The sequence below is a fragment of the Borostomias antarcticus genome (assembly GCF_949987555.1).
Source record: "Borostomias antarcticus genome assembly, chromosome: 27".
NCBI lineage: Eukaryota > Metazoa > Chordata > Actinopteri > Stomiiformes > Stomiidae > Borostomias > Borostomias antarcticus.
Window position 1 is genome coordinate 779,064 of NC_140260.1, and position 22,948 is coordinate 802,011.

At 46.5% G+C, this 22,948-nt stretch overlaps 1 protein-coding gene across 1 annotated transcript in view; it reads right to left on the reverse strand.

Moving 5' to 3' along the window:
* The window catches only part of LOC311326414 (collagen alpha-1(VI) chain-like), a gene marked incomplete at both ends in the record, with an annotated part of 27,887 nt that extends 5,318 nt beyond the window's left edge, over window positions 1-22,569 (reverse strand). The window contains 12 exons of the mRNA XM_084459307.1: window positions 2,431-2,493; window positions 2,929-2,984; window positions 3,251-3,313; window positions 3,469-3,504; window positions 4,145-4,207; window positions 5,998-6,060; window positions 6,746-6,804; window positions 9,546-9,659; window positions 9,949-10,102; window positions 21,110-21,319; window positions 22,112-22,241; window positions 22,473-22,569. Of these exons, the coding sequence (XP_084315433.1) occupies window positions 2,431-2,493; window positions 2,929-2,984; window positions 3,251-3,313; window positions 3,469-3,504; window positions 4,145-4,207; window positions 5,998-6,060; window positions 6,746-6,804; window positions 9,546-9,659; window positions 9,949-10,102; window positions 21,110-21,319; window positions 22,112-22,241; window positions 22,473-22,569 (1,108 nt within the window). The remainder of the gene's footprint in view (window positions 1-2,430; window positions 2,494-2,928; window positions 2,985-3,250; window positions 3,314-3,468; window positions 3,505-4,144; window positions 4,208-5,997; window positions 6,061-6,745; window positions 6,805-9,545; window positions 9,660-9,948; window positions 10,103-21,109; window positions 21,320-22,111; window positions 22,242-22,472) is intronic.
* Window positions 22,570-22,948: the final 379 nt, after the last annotated feature.

Consider the following 22,948-nt stretch of genomic DNA (forward strand, 5'->3'; position numbering starts at 1 on the left):
GTGCGAGCGTGCGTGTGTGTGTGTGTGTGTGTGCGTGCGAGCGTGCGTGCGTGTGTGTGTGCGTGCGAGCGTGTGTGTGTGTGCGTGCGTGTGTGTGTGTGTGTGTGCGAGCGTGCGTGTGTGTGTGTGTGCGTGCGTGCGTGTGTGTGTGTGTGTGTGTGTGTGCGAGCCTGTGGATTTTTAGGTCTTACATTCTCTCCCTCAACACCAGGATATCCTGTCAGTCCCGGCGGGCCGTCCTCACCACGCTGCTCATTCTAGGAAGAAGACATATAAGAGCACAGAGAGATATACACACTATATAAGACATTAGAGGTCATATAAGAGCACAGAGAGATATACACACTATATAAGACATTAGAGGTCATATAAGAGCACAGAGAGATATACACACTATATAAGACATTAGAGGTCATATAAGAGCACAGAGAGATATACACACTATATAAGACATTAGAGGTCATATAAGAGCACAGAGAGATATACACACTATATAAGACATTAGAGGTTAGCACTAGCCATGAGAGACAGACATAACACATAGTGGAATTAGTGTATCTTCATGGTTGATGATGCTTGTGTCTTGTCTGGACTTGGCTTGTATGTTAATTAAATAAACAAGAGCAGGTCCTATTAACTACAGTGTTATATATGATATAAGTGTTTAATATGATACAGCTACAATCAATCAATCAATCAATCAATCAATCAATCAATCAAAGCTTTATTTATATAGCGCATTTCATACCCAGAGGCAACACAATGCGCTTTACAGAGAACAAGGGAGGTGGGCATACGACAGAGGGAAGCAAAAAAACAGTAATCACCCGGGGGCCAGATAAGTGAGCTGTAAAAATTCTTCCCTGACTACTACAACTACGTAGCTGCATCATATTAACTAGTTGCACAGAACTAAGGGCAGCTTTACACTGAGGTAAAGAGTTACCGTAACTACCGTTACCGTAACTCCTATTGGGCCTTTATAAAGTCATATTTTCATGCAATGTGTGGGTAGCTTACATCATCACCCTGGTCACCTGGATGGCCAACGTCTCCCTTCAGGCCCTGCAGACCCTTGATACCCTGTCATGACGGAGGGAGGGAGGGAGGGAGGGGGAGAAAAAGAGAGAGAGAGAGAGAGGGGGGGGGGGGGTTTGAATCCATGCAGATAATCCTTTTTTGCCCTAGAAAAATTACACTGCTCAGACAGTTTGTGTGTTTGAGCGAGACAGACTGACAGATTGATAGACTGATAGATGGACAAACGGACAGACAGACAGACAGACAGACAGACAGACAGACAGACAGACAGACAGACTGACTGACTTACATTCGGACCGGCAGGTCCCCTCAAACCAGGGTGGCCCTGCAAGACATGAGGTCAGTTAAAATGTGCTTGACGAACAACGTTGACCGGCATGGTTGCGACGTGATGTTCCTGAGATAAAGACCTGTATTCCTGCAGATCCCGGTTGGCCGACGCCTGGGGCTCCATTATCTCCCTGGTTAACATCAATATTCATATGAATCACTATTATATGGATATGTATTGATTGGCTACATTATCACAACTTACAGCTGTTCCAACCAACCTTCTCCCTCCCCCTCCGCTGTTCCAACCAACCCTCTCCCTCCCCCTCCACTGTTCCAACCAACCCTCTCCCTCCCCCTCCACTGTTTCAACCAACCCTCTCACTCCCCCTCCTCCACTGTTCCAACCAACCCTCTCCCTCCCCCTCCGCTGTTCCAACCAACCCTCTCCCTCCCCCTCCGCTGTTCCAACCAACCCTCTCCCTCCCCCTCCGCTGTTCCAACCAACCCTCTCACTCCCCCTCCGCTGTTCCAGCCAACCCTCTCACTCCCCCTCCGCTGTTCCAGCCAACCCTCTCACTCCCCCTCCGCTGTTCCAGCCAACCCTCTCACTCCCCCTCCGCTGTTCCAACCAACCCTCTCCCTCCCCCTCCGCTGTTCCAACCAACCCTCTCACTCCCCCTCCGCTGTTCCAGCCAACCCTCTCACTCCCCCTCCGCTGTTCCAACCAACCCTCTCACTCCCCCTCCGCTGTTCCAACCAACCCTCTCACTCCCCCTCCGCTGTTCCAGCCCTCTCGCTCCCCCAGCACTGTTCCAACCAACCCTCTCACTCCCCCTCCGCTGTTCCAACCAACCCTCTCCCTCCCCCTCCGCTGTTCCAACCAACCCTCTCACTCCCCCTCCGCTGTTCCAGCCAACCCTCTCACTCCCCCTCCGCTGTTCCAACCAACCCTCTCACTCCCCCTCCGCTGTTCCAGCCCTTTCGCTCCCCCTCCGCTGTTCCAGCCCTCTCGCTCCCCCAGCACTGTTCCAACCAACCCTCTCACTCCCCCTCCGCTGTTCCAACCAACCCTCTCACTCCCCCAGCACTGTTCTCTCCCCCTCCGCTGTCTCTCACCCTCTCCCCCATGGGCCCCGCTCCCCCTGTGGGTCCTGGAGCCCCTCTTGGGCCCTTCACACCCTGGGAGGGAAGAGGACACAGGTCAGCCATGTCTGGACCCAGCTCACAACATTCAGTATATACAATTTTGACTATTTATACTAGTGTGAATGGTATATATGTGATGATGGTGACGTACCCCGGGTCCATGAGCTCCTGGCTCTCCCTTGTAGCCCTTCAGTCCCCCCACACCACCCTGACCCTTTCAAGGTGAAAACAGACATGATTAAGACGGGAGATCAGGTATATATGCACAATAAACAATGTTATTCTCTTTGTTTGATTTTCGAAGGAATTTCCTTCTTTGATGAAAATAATGACACTCTACACCCCTGAATACTACAGGCAGAACTTTGCCCCCCCGAAACTCCCTGGACAAACTGTGTAGCAATCCATCTCTCTGCGTAGAGAGAGTTCTTGGACACAGAGGCAGTAGAGTAGAGGGTCACCTGTGACCCCACGGCTCCAGGCCGGCCTTCGTGGCCCTCGGCACCATGCGGTCCCGGGTCACCCTGGAGTCACCGTGGGAGAAGGGAAGAAGCCGTGTCATCTCTCTCTCTCTCTCTCTCTCTCTCTCTCTCTCTATCTCTCTCTCTCACGTTCACACATCAAACCTCAGAGAGAATCAGGGAGACTCTGAACACAGACGGAGGCTGAGGGGATTGTAAGTCAAGTCTAGACCAGGGGTTCCGTCTGTCATATTTACATTCTATCCATTTCAATTTCACGGGAAGTGAATTGGGGAATTTCTATTGGTAGCTGAGAGAAGGGCGCTCACCTTTTCCCCTGGAGGCCCTCGTACTCCAGGGGGCCCATGCGGCCCCCTCTCTCCTTTCTCTCCCTGCAAAGAAATCATTGTGTTAATTTTAAAAAAAGGTGCTGCCAATGGCGATTATGTTTCACTATATCTCTCAAGTGTTTTTATTTCCTTTTACAAAAGTTCATTCTGGAGAGTAGTGACACTTCAATTACAAAATAATGAATCAGCTTCCTCACCGCTGGACCGGCATCCCCAGACAGCCCTGAGTCCCCCTGTCAGACAGAACGGACACAAGTGAGTTCACTGGGATTGCCTCATTGTTTTCCTGTCTCTAATTTCTAATCTAATTTAGATTGAGATAATTCTTGATGAATAGAGTGTCCTGTTGCTGCCCCGTGCATTTCAAGCACCAATCGTCCCAAAAACAGAACTTCTTGACCTCGTCTGGCGCGGGCCTTTTGGACTCGCATCCCGACTTCCCAACCTCTGGGCGCTCCGTACATGGTCGGGTTTCACACGGACCTTTGCATTTTTTCTACCTCCTGTTTGAGCCGGCAGTTTGTTCTGTTAGTATTGCTTGTTTGTTTGTATTGGTTGTTTGTTTTTGCTATTTTAGTTGTGACGTGTGGTGTAAGGAAATTGGAAGAATCTATATATATGTATATAAAAAATAAAAAAATAAAAAAATAAAAATATATATATATATATGTCATTATATGTATATATAATGACATATTAACCACTATTTGGGGGTATGTAGTATGGGGTGCACTACTTACATCATCTCCTCTGTCACCTTTATTTCCAGGGGCTCCACTTGGTCCAGACTCTCCCTGAAACAACACTGATTAATAGCAGCAGAGGAGCCATCGTTGCTGTGGATGTCAGTGTGATTGTGTGTGTGATCGATACCTTGGCCCCGGTGGGGCCGTCCACTCCAGTAACCCCAGGCTCCCCAGCTGGGCCTGCTTCACCCTGGGGAGAGGGAACGTGTAAACATTGATCAGAGCACACACACACACACAACAATTATGATGCTAAATAAACTACTCCTTTAACATGAGATGAACCAACAATTTATTTATGTCCACAATATAAGTAAAAACAGGGCAGTGGGTAGTTTCAGTGTATACTAGAATGGAATGGAAAAGTAAGACGCCTCCTTCCCTCCACTAGTCTGGGGGTCCACCTTGGGCAAGTGGTAGTACGTACCCCCCTATCCCCCCTACCTGTGGTTACAGGCAAAACCCCCGATGGAAAACAACAAAAGAGGAAGAGAGACCCGGCCTGGAGGAATCCTGGGGCCCTCGTCTGGAGCCAGGCCCAGACGGAGGGCCCGCCTGCGAGCGCCTGGTGGCTGGCCGGGCCCAGCCCGAAAAAGCAACGTGGAGACACCATCTCCTCCTCCATGCTGTGGACCCACGACCCGCGGGAGGAACTATCGGGGTCGGGTGCGCTGCCAACTAGGTGGCAGTGAAGGCGGAGGGCAACGACAGGACCGGACCAGGTCAGCAAAGGCTGGCTCTGGGGACATGGAACGTGACCTCGCTGGGGAGGGGGAGGAGCTGGAGCTTGTGAGGGAGGTGGAGCGATACCAATTACACCTGGTGGGGCTAACCTGGAAGGGGACCAGAGGGTGTGTGCCAATTATAGAGGCATCACATTACTCAGCCTCCCAGGGAAAGTGTACTCCAAGGTGCTGGAAAGGAGGGTCCGGCCGATAGTCGAACCTCAGATCGAAGAGGAATAATGCGGATTTCATCCTGGTCGTGGAACCACTGACCAGCTCTTCACTCTTGCGAGGATCTTGGAGGGGGCTTGGGAGTTTGCCCACCTTGTGGAGGGTTATGCGAGAGTATGGGGTGAGGGGGTCCCTAGTTAGGGCCATCCAATCCCTGTACACCCAGAGCGAGAGCTGTATCCGGGTCCTCGGCAGTAAGTCGTCTTCCTTTCCGGTGGGGGTTGGCCTCCGCCAGGGCTGCGCTTTGTCACCAATCCTGTTTGTGATTTTCATAGACAGGATATCGAGGCGTAGCCGTGGGGAGGTAGGTTTGCAGTTCGGTGAGCTGGGGATCGCGTCGCTGCTATTTGCAGATGAGGTGTGAAGCGGCTGGGATGAGAATCAGCACTTCTAAATCTGAGGCCATGGTTTTCAGCAGGAAACCGGTGGCCTGTCAGCTCCGAGTAGGAAATGAGTCCTTACCCGAAGTGAAGGTATCTGGGGGTCTTGTTCACGAGTGAGGGAACCATGGAGAGGGAGTTTGGCTGAAGAATCGGAGCACATCAAATGTGCAGGCTACCTCCAGAACAAACACCTCTCTGGACACTTCACTGACAACGACATCAGGTATATTAGCAGACAGATGTGTAAAAGTGTCTGGGTTACTGCAGAGAGGGATTGAGACAGGAATGTTTGTACATTCTCACTGAGGTTGATACATTAGATATGTCCTTTATTATCAAGTCCACTATTCTGTCATGGCGTGCTGCTGTAAGTACATTCCTCTGTAAGCATAGCAGCCATTCAAGATGTGTGACATTGAATCTGTGACTTATTCAGTGGTGTGATGCAAACAATGAGGAGCCTGAGTAGGAAAGCAGACAGAAGGTTGAGTGTGGTGGGAAGGACTTGTAGTCTAGTCGCACTCACACTCACACACACACACACACACACACATACACACACACGGACACACACTCTCGTGTTAAAAACAAATTCATTACAGGCCCACATTCAGTAAAAAAAATGAATAAATCTATGTTACCTTCTGCCCGGGTAATCCATAAGGACCTGCATCTCCCTTCGATCCCGCAGGTCCTGGAGGTCCCTGTGAAAACCCCCCCCAAATAAGAACTCAACACCGATGCTGTGGATGAACCCCCCCCCCCCCCAATAAGAACTCAACACCCATGCTGTGGATGAACCCCCCCCCCCCCCCAATAAGAACTCAACACCCATGCTGTGGATGAACCCCCCCCCCCCCCCCCAATAAGAACTCAACACCCATGCTGTGGATGAACCCCCCCCCCCAATAAGAACTCAACACCGATGCTGTGGATGAACCCCCCCCAATAAGAACTCAACACCGATGCTGTGGATGAACCCCCCCCCCCCCAATAAGAACTCAACACCGATGCTGTGGATGAAACCCCCCCTCAATAAGAACTCAAAACCGATGCTGTGGATGAAACCCCCCCTCAATAAGAACTCAACACCGATGCTGTGGATGAACCCCCCCTCAATAAGAACTCAACACCGATGCTGTGGATGAACCCCCCCCCCATAAAGAACTCAACACCGATGCTGTGGATGAAAACCCCCCCAATTCAACACCGATGCTGTGGATGAAAACCCCCCCAATAAGAACTCAACACCGATGCTGTGGCCGTCCCAACAGCCCAGAGAAAAGAGCCTCCACCCAACCTCACATCACTATGCAGCAGTCTATGACATTGTGAGATTGTGAGAAGTGAGTTGGGAATGAGAACCAAAAAGCATTCTATGGCTCTGACTGGACCTCTGCCCCCTCGTCTCCTTTGCATCCCGGTAAGCCTGCCACTCCGGGGTCTCCCTGCAGAGAAAACAACCGTGAGTATTGAAAGACGTTAAGAGGAACCATATGCAGAAGACAATCAATAGCCATGAATGTGGATATGACAGAAAATAAACAAACCGCAAGGCCGTCCTTCCCGTCCACCCCATCAGCACCCCTCTCTCCCTGGGGCAGGAAGAGAAGACATGTCACCAACACACACATCCACTCCCACCTCAGCCACTGAGAGCATTAAAACAAGGCCATGTGAATTCAAGAATTTAATGATTAATTAGAGTGTAAATGATACGTGTGTGGAGTGTCCTTTGCTAGCGGACTACAGTTTGTTTGTCTTGCCTTCATAATTGTGAATTCAACTGAATGCATAAATTACTGAGAAAAACTGCTCTATGGTCGTTCAGTAACACACCTTTGATCCCATTGGTCCTCTTGGACCCTGCATGTTGAGAAAAAAGAGACAATTGACATCATGTTACAGTAGAAGTCCTTTTTCCTTAAAATGCAGTACAAGAGCTACAATAGTTATAAGGGAACAAAACCACTTACTTTGTCTCCAGGATGACCACTGTCACCCTGTAAAGAGAAAAGGACATCATGAAAATTACTTTAGTGAAGATGCGAAACAAAATGTCTGGTGCCATGTGGAATAGAAGAGACACTCTACTGTATGTGTATCACCATAGTTACATTCTGTACATTATGCCATGACATGGCGTTTCCCAACTGAAGACCAAAGAGCCACATTCATGTTCAAGGATGCATTTTCTTCAATCACAATTCACAATCCCTACATGTGTTTTGGGCAAAAATCTAAATTCTGACCTTTTCACCTCTGTGTCCTGGGGGGCCTGGGTCACCTGTTCTTCCCTGAAAAATAAAATAATATTAAAATAAATAAACAGTACTAATATTTTCTCAACAAATAATAGAGTACAGCCTGCTGCGATTATTCGCATTCCCAAGTTCATACACCATATAGTGTATATCATAGTCTTATCTGACAGTAAGGTACAGTGAACCAAAACACTCACATTTGCTCCCAAACCTCCAGGTTTCCCAGAAATCCCGAGACGTCCAGAGGATCCCTGTGAAGAAAGGACATTCAGACGTTTCTCTTCCATCCACCATTCACCCTTCTGACATGAGACCACCATTCACCCTTCTGACATGAGACCACCATTCACCCTTCTGACATGAGACCACCATTCACCCTTCTGACATGAGACCACCATTCACCCTTCTGACATGAGACCACCATTCACCCTTCTGACATGAGACCACCATTCACCCTTCTGACATGAGACCAACATGTCTTTCTTCTGACATGAGACCAACATGTCTTTCTTCTTTTCCTACCTCAGGGACTTTGGTTTTTAGAAAAAGCTTACTTATTATGAGTTGATGCAGCCCACTGACAGTGACATGACCAGATATTGGTTACCTGACTGACTGAAAATCAATATCCTGCTTTCATTCCAGAGTGAAGGAGAGGATCTTACCGCTTCACCATCATCACCCGGAGGGCCTGGAGATCCTGCCGAGGCCTGCCAACAATAAACAAGATGGATTTGTTTTCCTGAGATAAACACCAGATCTGGTCCAGATGAGGGCAACATCAGATCCAGGAAGACAAACAAACTGAACAAGCTGGTGAGGAGGGCCAGCTCTGTCATGGGGCAACAACTGGACAGCCTGGAGTCTGTGGTGGAGAGGAGGATGAGGGACAAACTGAAGTCCATCCTGGACAACCCCTCCCATCCCCTCCATGGCGAGCTGTGGCAGATGGGGAGCACCTTCAGCCACAGGCTCCTCCCACCCAGGTGAAAAACAGAGCGGTTCAGACGTTCCTTTGTGCCAGCAGCCCAAAGGATGGATGGATGGATGTATTCTGTACGTATGCTGTATATTCTATATTTTACACATGCTGTATGGATGTATATATTCCTTGTTTATGTCATCCATCCATCCATCCATCCATCCATCCATCCATCCATCCATCCATCCATCCATCAGTTTGTAGAATCATTAGCGGTGCAGCTTCTGACAGGGGTTTGGGCTCCTGGTACTTCCTCACCACCATACGAGAAACCATCATTCAAAACTAAAGGAACAAAACCAGGTTTCCAAAAGCAAAAAACAGCCAAATGTCCGTAGAAGCCATGATACTGAGCTTACCTTACACTCAAACGTACAGCACTGAAACATGAAACACAATGACAAACATGAGTTAGAACCAGAACACAGCAGGCTATGTGAGTTCCACAGTACAGAAATATAGGCTAACGAATTTGAGAATTAATGATTCTGATGATTATAAATGTTTAATGCAATAAAATAACAACATTTTACAAAGAACAGACTCACCAATTCTTCTGAATCCTTATACTGCACAGGGAGGAGAGGGGAGAGAAGTGTGGTTAGCATGACCACTGGGCGCTGATATGAGCAAGAATATCTTTGGCTGTGTGGTCCCATTTCTGGCTGCCTAGATGTTGTGACAGGGTAACACCCACCATGGTGGCCAGGATGGTGGTGATAGTTTGGTAATACCCACCATGGTGGCCAGGATGGTGGTGATAGTTTGGTAATACCCACCATGGTGGCCAGGATGGTGGTGATAGTTTGGTAATACCCACCATGGTGGCTAGGATGGTGGTGGTAGTTTGGTAATACCCACCATGGTGGCCAGGATGGTGGTGGTAGTTTGGTAATACCCACCATGGTGGCCAGGATGGTGGTGGTAGTTTGGTAATACCCACCATGGTGGCCAGGATGGTGGTGATGGTGTTTCTGACAACCCGCGGGTCGTGGCTGGTGGCTGAAAGGTTCTGATTGTGTCGCGCATCTGTTGCTATGGAACTAAGTCTGTAGTCCTGCAGAGAGAGAGACAGAGGGTGATTGATCCAGAGTGATTGCAGCAGGTCTGAAACCCACCAACCACGAGATCCCCATCAAACCCAATCAGATAAGCCCACCAACCACGAGATCCCCATCAAACCCAATCAGAGAAACTCATCTTTTTCCCCTTTGGTTCCATCTTTGTCAATAGAACAGGTGGGATTTTGATGGGCCCACGTTCAGGAAGAGAACTCCACAAGTGTCAACTGCGTAGAAACATGATTCATCCCTGTAAGTTGTCTTTAAGAGCCCAGCCCTGGTTACCAGATGCTGGGGGGTGATGGCCACGCTAAAGATGCGGATGTCCATGGCTTTGGCCTCGGCTACGGCATGGGCCACCCCGCCACACGGCTCCTTCCAGCCGTCTATCGGATGCCCGTCTGTAACCACCACCATGTACTTGTTACCAAGAGGAGAGCTGTTGGTTAGAAAAAGATGTTCTGTTCAGTTGTAAGAATTCCTTTCCATCACATGTTCCAGGGCCCACCACCTGGAGACACTCGCCACAGTTCATTTTTCCCATAGCCAAGTATACATTATACAGCCTACATGTAGCTTTGTAGGCTGTATAGAAAACTATGCTTGGTGTCTCAGTAACAGTAGGCTATAGTCTATTCTACTCAGGAGCCTGCTTTCTAAATCTGGAGAAGTCAGAGCTGTTGAGGTGTGTAGTAGGGATGGGACTTTCTGGCAAATCTGCTATTCGAAAATTGCTGGGCAAAAATCGATTTTTCTTCGAAAATCGCATCTCATCATTGCTCGTCTGAGCGACTTTTCCGGCCAATAGGGCCTATCCTATTTCTTCCTATATCCCGCTCACAGGCCAGTGCGGAGATGTAGTCCCGCCACCTGGTCCTGGGTCTACCCCACGGCCTCCTCCCATCTGGTCCTGGGTCTACCCCGCGGCCTCCTCCCAGCCGGACATTCCTGGAACACCTCCCCTAGCTCCACCCCTATCAATAAGAGTACGAGTAAAGTAACGGCAAACAAATAAACTTTGTAAATGAAAAGAAAGATAAGGTACTGATGTGGGTTTCTGTAGTATTTTTGACTAGGAATGCCACATTTCTAGTGACTCTAATACCAGTGTATATTTAGCTACGGCCAAGGGTCATAGAAGGTCAGGGGTCTCTCAGTTGACCATGCAGTCAGCAAAATAGCCGTCAACAGGGAACATTGGTCAATCCAGACATTGGATATAGGTCAGATCTAATCTTGACCTAGGTAATGTTTCATCAATGCTTCATGGCCATAATAAAGAATGGTCAGCTGACAGCCTATATTAAGCTTCTCCACTGAACCGTATAAAAGAGAGAACCACCGGACCAAGGAGACTTACGCGCGCTTACCTCGTAACTCATGAAGGCTTAAACTATCTTACGCTGGCTTTAGCTTAGCATGTTAGCATGCTACATCCACCTGTTGTCAAACATCTGCTCATCTGTTCACAGGTATGTTATATTGTCTAATCCTGTTACATAACTGTTGAACTAAGCTATGTCTGAAATCTATAATTGAACCAAGGCCTAAAGCATGGTTGATACTGTATGTTATTGATACATGCTATGATGAATAAAAACCAGAAAGATTATTCTCTTCTCAGCATTCATTGACCAGTAAGGTTAATCAAGGTGATCCAACATCAAAATGGCGTTGTCGGCAAGGATTGTTAATATTATAAGCTATTATTACAACTGAAAAACTCTGATAGAGGCGCAAAACAAGTATTTTACCTATGCAAACAGCGCGCACAATAACAATGTATAGGAGATCTGCTTTAAATAAGCCAAATCAAGAGTAAAAGTATAAAATGCTTATTCAATCAAAAGAACCTGTTGGAACTGATTAGTTAAAGGGTCAATGTATGTTGAACGAGAAAAATGCCAGATTTTAAGCTGTGTGAGAATTTGCATGAGTTTAAAGTGTGAAACAATTGTCACTAATTAACAGGATAACGATGCTTAGAGTATGTATGTTTGAGCACCAACCGCCAGTCAGTGCTATTTCCCAGAAATTCGATAAATTTGGAAATGAGTGAAGTAGGCTAGTATAGATTTTCCTTAGAAGTGAATGAAATACAGACGCATTGTTAAGATCTAAGGGAAAGGACCGACCGCTGGCAGCTGGCCAGGACTGACACAGTCGCTTTCCCTGCGTTGTAATCAAAAACAGCAAAAACAAGGGACCCCAGATAGTGACTTCTCGATTGGATGTGTTGATTATAAAACTGCAGATTTTAGACGCATCACCTTGGCAGAAAAGTGGAAATAAAAACGATTCCGCGGGGAAGGAATGTAGAAACGGGGCCTGATTTCATGGTAGATCGGTCGAGAAGTCATTCGGTCATAATTGTACCGGTACCGTACCTAATTTGATAATTTAACCGCAAACTAACGGATACAAACACCAGACCAGGGAATTCGAAAACAAGTGACATTTGTAGGTTACGCCAGATTCCAGTAAATGTTTGTAGTTGATAAGTGTCAGGAAAATACCAGAAAAAGCGAGTGACGACTAAAAAATGATAATAATGTGTATGTCTGTCATAAAAATAACTGTGACGATGCTTAAAATGCTAAGCGCTACAGCTATGCTAATGTGCTGAAACTTACTCACTAAAAAAGCCAGCTGATTTGAATAAAGTGCTATTATAACGCTTTTGGGAGATCAGGAGAGTGAGAGGCAGGAGAGCAGAAATCTTCAGGGTTGGTGTGTGCGTCAGTTGGGGAAGGTTACACACAATTCTTAAGGCTATTAATAGCAACGGCCCCGGCTCAGGCGGGCGGGCTAGCCCCCACCCCCCCTCTGCTCACTAGCCCCTACCTCTGCTCTCGCCCCCGCCCCTCTCTCTCACTGTCTCCCTCTGTCTCTGTCTCTCTCTTACAAAATTACAGTACCCCAAAGAATATTGAATTGAGCCAAAACTATGATTAGTTGTTAGTAAATTATGATATTAAACTATTGAAACTGCATTTTGAAATACCCTGAAGATATATATATATATATATTATTTAAAATAATAGGGAACTTGCAAAATGATGATTTGAGTACTATCTGCAATAATGGTGCTTGTCTCCCCAGACGCTCGGGACACCTATTGTCCTGAGAAAGAATGGGGAGGACAGGTCATCAGCTTACCTGGTGGTCTGCAGTACATTGTGTAGATGACTCGGTCGTCATGAAACAAGAGGAAAAAGTTACCCCCCCCCAGCACAGCTGGAAGACACTCAGTGGCCACAACAGGTATATATATAGTACTGTTTTAAGAATTGGCACTGTAACGCGTGTGAAATAACGTAACAATATCAAGCGATCAGAATCTACAGAACAATAGACTACTTAAGGAAATATTGCTGTAATGTGTGTACAACATAACAATAATATGACTTCCTAAGAGTATTGTTCCAGAGTAAGGAGAGACGAAGTCGTGAAGGAGAATCGATTCCTGTGCGTCTACCAACGTGGTTTGATTGGGCCAACACCGTCACCGGTGGTGAATGGCGCGCAGATTTAAGACAAATAACTGACCCAGTGATTAATTGGTTAATCGCCTGGGTGCCACCGCTCCACGTCTTCCATCTTGCAGGCTCGTAGGAAGGCACGTGATTAAGGTTTCTGATCAAAGCTTTAATAATACGACGTAGCTGGGTAACATCTGTGAAGTGTATTTTTACCTGCAGGATGGACAGAGCGGCCGTGGTGAACCAGCCATTGGGTCAAGCGAATACAATATGACTACACAAGAAATGTTATCTCCACTGGAGATAAATATTTCTATTGACATACAATCTAATAACTGACTGAACTAACTTGTGAGGTGCTCTGGAGCCAAGGTCCGTTCTACGATGGGATTGTATTGTCCATCGTGACCTGACGTCCGAGAGCTGGAGACTAACCATCAAGACTACACTGAAGAGAGGATCAGGTGAGCTGTGAGTGAGTAGCCAATTAACCAAGTAACATGCTTAACCTGACTGGAAATTACTGTTAAAAAGTAATAGGGGAAGCGTAGTGACTAGAGTGACGACTTTAGTGACTACCTATCCCTGATGGGAAAGTAGGCAATGACTTATTTGAGTTATAGGGAAAGCAAGAAGCAGTAATTAAGTGAACTATTTAAACTCAGTGGCATAGGCGGGACAAAGAAAAGATTAGTGTGTACATGAGGGCAAGGAAGAGAGAGTAAATACTATTTGCTAAATTATATTCTAGACTAACTATCCCAAGCGAAAGATTCATTGGAAATCTAGTGCCCTGCAGGGGAAGAAATTAGTAATATTTTATCTTCTGCAAAGTCATTTAGCAAAGAGAATTATAAAATCATTCTTTTAATAAAAACATGGTCCCAATTAGTGTTTGCTCTTAGCTAGGGTAGTGTTAAAAAGCAGGGCAAGACATTGTTTAGTATAATTTATGTTTTTATTAGGAAATAGATGTAAAATATTAGAAATAGGTATAGAATGTTTTTTAGAATAATAGTGTTAGTTTTATAAGCTGAATTGTTGCTAGGATAATTTATATTTTTGAAAATTTTAATTGAACTGTCCAAATCATAATCAGTCGATTTTTACTCACTATTATCACCAGGAAATAATGAGAGAAAGGAATGTGGAGAGAAAATCAATGACTATATGAGAAATTGAACAAATTGTTATATTACACTGTAGTTATACAATTGTAGTATTGAATAAGGAATTTGTTAATCTGTTGTTAAAGTCTCTGTGTGCAGCAGAAATAAAATTGGAACCAGACCAGTCGCGCAGCAATGAAGGTCAGGATACCAACATGAACCGTCGGTATGGTAATTAAGACTTAAGCGCAATCAATTGCCATTATAGTCACTACCATTGAGAATTGTTGTATTTTTACTTTCATCTTAGAGCTGTACTAACAAAGTATTACACTGTGGTGTTAATTTGTGTGTTTTTAATTCAATCCAAAGGAAGATAGAGCAACATGGCAGAATCAGAACAGAGCAGTACATGAATGCCAAGACAGGTGTTGAGCACACATGCGGAAATTGTCCTGGCAGAAACGAAACATCTCTTTCTAGCCTGCATTTACCACTGTGTGAAAGCCAAGTGTGATTGTTGACCAATGTTGTCTCTCTCTCCATTACAGAGAGGGGGCGGGGTCAAGGCAGTAGTGCATGGAGACAGGCCACAGCGACAGGAAGCAGGTAGAGTAGAGAGCGTCAGAGATTATCAACTGTTCATTGTTTGTGAAATCTCATCATACCCCAAAGGCCAGGTGTGACCATGAGACATGCTGAGGTCATCGCCCAAAAGAATGTGTACCCCAACGAGGCTGGCGCCAGACGGGGGAGGTGATTGACGGGTGAGCCCGGCGGTTGGACTGTGGGGTTCCGGCGGCTGGACGATAGGGTTCCGAAAGGAGGCCTATGGTTCAGGTGCGTGGAACATGGAATGTGATGCCGCACGGGGCAAGGAGAAAGGAGAATGGCACCTTACCCCCAGCCAGACCTCTGGGAGGGACACAAAGGGAAGGCCAGGGGATGAGGTTTTGAAAAATAAATAAAAATAAGATAAAATACAATAAAATGAAATAAAAATGATATAATAGAAACAGTGAAGAAAGATAGCTCTAGAACGCCAGGAGTATGGACATTAATTCTGCTATGAGTGGTCAATGCTTTGTGCTCCACTAAGGAATTGAATTATTAATTACAGTCCCCATCTAGGTATATTTAGTTAAAACATGTCATTAATTGTCCACTGCATTATTTTGATAATTTCGTGTCCAAGGGGGGGATTGGTTGTATTTGCCTATGTTGTTATTATTATTCATCTTCCACTAAAGTCTAACTTCTCGTGGACAACACATCAGCGAAGATTGTCATAAAGGATAGATGTAGTGTGATTTCTTTCAGAATTTTATTTCAGAAATTGGATTTTTGGAAAATGTTTAATTCTGTTCTCTGAAACCAACACTACATTACCCACAATCCAACGCAAGCTCCACCAATCGGAGACATCGCTGTTGGCAAACATACCTAGCCCCTGCCGAGGATACATTAGATCTTCAGACTGTCATTCACAAACTCAGTGACCAGAGTGTCATTAAGATTGAGCGACAATGCATCAAAATGTTTTACAATACAAAGTACTGTAAACAGCTGTCTCTTTAATTTATTGAATATATTATGAGACGCTTGATCACTTAGGCCACTCATCCACACTTTAAAGAGCAGACCATTAGTATATGATGCAACATCTATTGTTGTATCCTTTGTTTCAGTGTATACTTTAATCAACAACGATATTTCATGGGCTATTGCATATACCACACGTGCAGTGTTTTATGATGACACATAGTCTATTTGTAAAACCAAACGTGAGTTGTTGTTAATTAGCTCAGTGAGATAGAGGATGTTGTTTGGTGTCAGAAGTTACAAGTTCAATCCTCAACTGATGCAAAATGAACATTGGGATGTCAACTTTCTTGTTATCTTCATATTCTCTTGCTCATTGCTCCAAAACTTGCCTGAAATTGCCTGGCCACGCCTCACTGTGCGTAGCAACCTTAGGTGTGGTTTGATTTTGGCAAGGTTTATTTAACTCAAGTTAAAGTTTTAAATAAGTTCTATTTCAATACCAACCAAGCAGCAAGTTTAAGTTAATGTACAGACAAGGCGCTGGTCCGAAATTTATCTGCACAACAAGTTTATCAGAAATGTATAATAACTTTAATTTTTAATTGGAACAAGAAAATTGCAAATGTTTTTGCTGATAAGGAAAAGGAGTAAATGTGGTTGGAATTGTACCCTAACTCCTTTTCCTATGCTGAGTTCCAGTCTCCCCTCTACCCAAAAGTAAATGTGGACATCTGTAACCTCTGCATTGTGCTGAAGTTCCACTAACAAAGGAACAAAGTGACTCTTGAGCCAAAGACCATCAAGGAAAGGCGTCTATGGAGTGCCAGTCTACCCAGTCTCCTCTACACTCTACTGGACTGATCGGACAAAGGACACTCCTATGCTAGGGAGTGTGAGTGTTAAGGATCAGACGGGTGGTAAAGGACATTCCTATGGATGCCATCAGACGAGTGGCAGAGGATTAGACGGTGACCATCAGACGGGTGGCAGAAGACTGAACGTGTGCCAATGGATCCGACGGGGGAGGAGGAAAAACAGAAGGACTTCAACGGACATCGCGAGGAGGCAGAAAAACATGTCCGTGAGGATGACTTTTCTTAATGCATAATCACTAATATATACATATTGTCATTAGTTATCTGTAACAGGACAAAGCAGTTTATTTATCTGTCAATGTACGAATTTTTGTTTGTTTTGTTTAACAGTCTTAAAAGTGTTTAACTGTCTTATGTTTTAAGAAAAAGAAAAAAAATGGTTAAGGACTGTGACTAACATGTGGGTTTCCTCTCCACATGTGTTTGAGAAACTCTCTCTCGCGAGATGGCTTGGCTGTGGGGTTCTGGACGAGGCAGTGGAGACTGGCGCCAACTGTCCCATGAAAATTGAGGACAAAGACGCAGGACTCCGCTCCCTACTCCAACCTACAGACAAGGCTAATGTTTTCTGAATAACAAACATAATTCTTTTGAAAATTGACTGTGTGTTTTTGAGTTAGCATCTATTGTCTGAAGTTATTGTTTAATGTTAATTGTTGTTTTATTGACATTGTTGAGTTAAGCTAGCAGCCGATGGTGAAGAATTCACTGTGACAGTCTTTAGACTGTCAGACGGGGGTTATCTGATGTGGGTTTCTGTAGTATTTTTGACTAGGAATGCCACATTTCTAGTGACTCTAATACCAGTGTATATTTAGCTACGGCCAAGGGTCATAGAAGGTCAGGGGTCTCTCAGTTGACCATGCAGTCAGCAAAATAGCCGTCAACAGGGAACATTGGTCAATCCAGACATTGGATATAGGTCAGATCTAATCTTGACCTAGGTAATGTTTCATCAATGCTTCATGGCCATAATAAAGAATGGTCAGCTGACAGCCTATATTAAGCTTCTCCACTGAACCGTATAAAAGAGAGAACCACCGGACCAAGGAGACTTACGCGCGCTTACCTCGTAACTCATGAAGGCTTAAACTATCTTACGCTGGCTTTAGCTTAGCATGTTAGCATGCTACATCCACCTGTTGTCAAACATCTGCTCATCTGTTCACAGGTATGTTATATTGTCTAATCCTGTTACATAACTGTTGAACTAAGCTATGTCTGAAATCTATAATTGAACCAAGGCCTAAAGCATGGTTGATACTGTATGTTATTGATACATGCTATGATGAATAAAAACCAGAAAGATTATTCTCTTCTCAGCATTCATTGACCAGTAAGGTTAATCAAGGTGATCCAACATCAGTACAACAGATAATGAAAGGCTAATGCTTACACACTGGACGAAAGTAAATATTATTTAAAAATTTTTTTTAAACGAAATAAGAAGATATAGATTTTAAGGGTAAACTTAAGTCACTCCAGAGCATTGGGCCTCTATAGGAGATATTGAATTGGTGATTTGATGTTCGGGTGGGAGGTATGTAGACATTGTTGTTGCTATGCCTTGTGTGGTGTGAATGGATGTCTGGTGTGAAAATAAAGAGATTACAGAACGTGCAGGGGAGATCTTGCTTGCTTGCTTACTTTTTTTTTTTCTCACGTCAAAATGTTGCCCCCCCTACTCTCAGAGGGTAAAATCGCCTATGCTCACTCGTGAACAAGACCCCCAGATACTTGAACTCCTTCACTTGGGGTAAGGACACATTTCCTACTCGGAGCGGACAGACCACCGGTTTCCTGCTGAGAACCATGGCCTCAGACTTAGAAGTGCTGATTCTCATCCCAGCCGCTTCACACTCAGTTGCGAACCTATCCAGAGAGTGCTGGAGGTCGCAGGCAGATAATGCCATCAGGACCACATCATCTGCAAATAGCAGCGACGTGATCCCCAGCTCACCGAACTGCAACCCCACCTCTGCGCGGCTACGCCTCGATATCCTGTCCATGAAAATCACAAACAGGATTGGTGACAAAGCGCAGCCCTGGCGGAGGCCAACCCCCACCGGAAAGGAAGACAACTTACTGCCGAGGACACGGACACAGCTCTCACTCTGGGTGTACAGGGATTGGAGGCCCTAAGTAGGGATCCCCTCACCCCATACTCCCACATAACCCTCCACAAGACCTCTCGAGGGACCCGGTCATAAGCCTTCTCCAAGTCCACAAAACACATGTAGACAGGTTGGGCAAACTCCCAAGCCCCCCAAGATCCTCGCGAGAGTGAAGAGCTGGTCGGTGGTTCCACGACCAGGACGAAATCTGCATTGTTCCTCTTCGATCGGAGATTCGACTATCGGCTGGACCCTCCTTTCCAGCACCTTGGAGTACACTTTCCCTGGGAGGCTGAGTAATGTGATGCCTCTATAATTGGCACACACCCTCTGGTCCCCAGTCTGCCACTCCTTTGGCACTGACCCGGACTTCCCCGCAATGTTAAAGAGGCGTGTCAACCAAGACAGCCCCTCAACACCCAGCGCCTTCAGCATTTCTGGACGGATCTCATCAGTCCCTGGGGCTTTGCCACTGTGGAGTTGTTTGACTACCTCAGTGACCTCCTCCAGGGAAATTGACGATGACCCCCCATCATCTTCCAGCTCTGCCTCGATCGTAGAGGGTGGATTAGTCGGGTTCAGGAGTTACTCAAAGTGCTCCTTCCAACGCTCAACAACCTCCTCAGTTGAGGTCAGCAGTGTCCCCTCCTTGCTGTATACAGCTTGGATGGTCCCCCGCTTTCTCTTCCTGAGGTGTCTGATGGTCTTCCAGAAACACCGACCGAAAGTCCTTCTCCATGGTTTCTCAGAACTCCTCCCACACCTGCTGCTTTGCCTTGGTCACGACCGAAGCCTCAGCCCTCCGGGCCAGCCGATACCCTGCAACTGCTTCTGGAGTCCCCCGGGCTAACATATCCCAGAAGGCCTCCTTCTTCAGTCGGACGGCTTCCCCTACCACCGCTGTCCACCACGGTGTCCTAGGGTTACTGCCCCTTGAGGTACCTATGGCCCTCAGGCCGCAGCTCCCAGCCGCAGCTTCAGCAATGGAGGCTTTGAACACTGACCACTCATGCTCGATGTCCCCAACCTCCACAGGGATGCCAGAGAAGCTCTGCCGGAGGTGACAATTGAAATCTCTCTGGACAGGCTCTTCCTCCAGACATTCCCAGTTCACCCTCACTACACGCTTGGGTTTTCCAGGTCTGTCCAGAGGTTTCCCCCGCCATCGAAACCAGCTCTCTTACCCGAGTGTCCAAAACACATGGCCTCAGATCGGCTGATACGATAACAAAATCTATCATCGATCTTCGGCCTAAGGTGTTCTGATGCCAGGTGTACTTGTGGGCATCCTTGTGTTCGAACATGGTGTTTGTTATGGACAAACTGTGACTAGCACAGAAGTCCAACAACAAAACACCATTCGGGTTCAGATCGTGGTGGCCATGCCTCCCAAGCACGCCCCTCCAAGTTTCTCCATCATTGCCCACGTGTGCATTGAAGTCCCCCAGTAGGACAGTGGAGTCCCCTGCAGGAGCCCCAAATAGGACTCCACTCAGGGTCTGCAGGAAGGCTGAGTACTCTGAACTGCTGTTCGGTGCATAAGCACAAACCACAGTCCTAAGGCGCAGGGAGGCGACCCTCTCATCCACCGGGGTGAACTCCAGCACAGAGGCGCTCAGCTGGGGGCTAGCTAGTATAGCCACACCTGCCTTACGCCTCATACCGTGAGCAACTCTGGAGAAGAACAGTGTCCAACCCCTATCCAGGAGTTTGGTTCCGGTGCCGGTGCTATGCGTGGAGGTTAGCCCCACCAGGTGTAATTGGTATAGATCCACCTCCCTCACAACCTCCGGCTCCTTCCCCCCCAGCGAGGTCATGTTCCATGTCCCCAGAGCCAGCCTCTGCCGCTCGAGTCCGGTCCGTCGGTGCCCACCGCTTTCACTGCCACCTAGTTGGCAGCACACCCGACCCCGACAGTTCCTCCCGCGGGTGGTGGGTCCACGGGATTTAAGAATTTAATGACTATTCGATTTTTCGAAGATCATGTCCCATCCCTAGTATGTAGTAGCTCTGTTGGTGTTTGTTCTGATGATCATAGGTTGATATGCCCACATAGGCTGGGGATGGGATCTGACTAAGGCCTGGTTAGATCCAATTTCCAGCCTATGTGGGCAAACCCAGGTGAGACCACGTACCAACCCAGATAGGGTCCATATTGGCAGCCTGCGTGGCTCATGTGGTCCTCACCTGTCACTGCTGGCTGGGTCAGTACCAAACAAGAACACACATCAGGGGTGGGGGACAGCATGTTTAGCTACTGCTGTATCTGGCCTGTTGCTTCATTGTTTGCCACCAGCCAACTGGTCGGTCGAAGGACTCACCCTCTCATCAGCTGCCCGGTTGCTACGGAGATGGCACAATCAGTGTGGGTGCCTTTTCCGATGTAGCGGATATCCTGGATGGACCTCTTGATCTGGGCTTTGGCGGCGGCCCCCCCTTTAGTGCTGGTGAGCTCGCTCATCACCTTTACCTCGTCGCTGTAGTGCAGGACCCCCGCGCTCCACGTCAGGTTCCGGTCACAGCGGTAGTACCTGGGAATGCGCGCGGATCGGCAGTTCGTGCACGAGATGACAGGTTAGCAAAATAAGAGTAGGTGAAATTAATTTGCACATGTAGTGAGACATTCCATATAAACCACCATTTTACAAGCCACATTGCACTAGCAAACTAGATGCACACAGAAAGAGACTGATTAGATTCTCAGGAGAAAACTGTCTCTGACTCTTTTGGGGTATCTGTCAAGAATAGCTCCCATTGCGCAAGAGTACACATCCACTCATGGCTCTCAGCGCGCTGCCTGTCTGAGCTTGTAGAGAGCAACATTCATACAGCGGACAGCGTTTATACCCAGCCAGCAGGGACTAAAGAAACGGGTGAACTCTAATGGGTAAATTGCACACATTTTACAATTTTTACATTAGTGGTATTTTAAAAAGTGGGTTTAGTCAGTATACCTCTGTATACCCTCCACTACACCACTGCCATACTGTAGCTATACCCTCCACTACACCATTGACAGGCTACTGTACAGAAGAGACTGTTGGGCTTTTAGCCAAAACACAATTGCTGGGAAAAAGTGACAGCCTGGCCTGTATCTCTGATTTAATTATACCATTTAGAGCAACGTTGATGTGCTTTACCTAAAACACACAATCATGAGGTAAAGGCCACATTTATTAGGTACATGTAAAGGTTGGATTGAGCTTTTATCCCCTATGCACCAGACCATGCTCCATTTAATGTAGACTATGCACCATTTTTTCATGATGCAGTTATTGGTGGATTGGGCTATAGTTCAGTGGGGTATGAGAGCTGTTACACACCTGGTGTTGAGTTGATCCACAAAATCCATGGAAAACTGTTTGATCTGGTCCACAAAGGACCCATAGGGCTTGGCTCTCAATGCCACACTCTCAGAGGTGTCCAGGACAATGTACACCTCGACTGGGCAGTCTTAGTGGGAGAGAAGAAGATAATACAAAATATATAGTAGTTATAATATGGATGACAATCAGATTTTAGTATTGACCAGAGATGAACGATGGACACCTAGAGACATGTCACACGTGCACAAGAGACAAAAGTTGAGTCTCATGTTGTTATTGGAAGCAGCCATACAATGAGATGAAGGAGATGGATGTGTTTTGGTAGGAGCTTTGAGGTGGTCTGGCTTTGTGTCTTTACCATAGAGGTCATCCTTGTTCTTCCCACTGAGTGGACAGGCCCCCTGGGCAAGTGAGGCCAGCAGCACTAGGAGCAGAATGGACAAGACCTCTCTCATCTTGGCTGGCTTCACTCTGAGGAGAGAACTGCTGGATCTATGGAGGACCTACCAGACAAGACCGGTCAGGAGTCATTAAGACTAGGGCTGCACAATATATGGTTTATGCATGGCTATCTCAATGTGCACATGCACAATAGTCACATAGCAAGGGCCTGCAATGTTTTGATCTTTTTTCCCCTGCTATGTTAACTCAAAACATGTCATGCTACAAACTTTTTGCTCAACTTTTTAATTTTGATGACTGTCAAAAACTAAGAGATGCATTATTAGTAGGCATTTTGGAACGCAGTCAAGACACTTGGCTACCGGTGTGAGCAGACGTGAGGATCACTGTTTAGTTCTAACCTCATATAGGACATAGGCCTGTATGTTTACA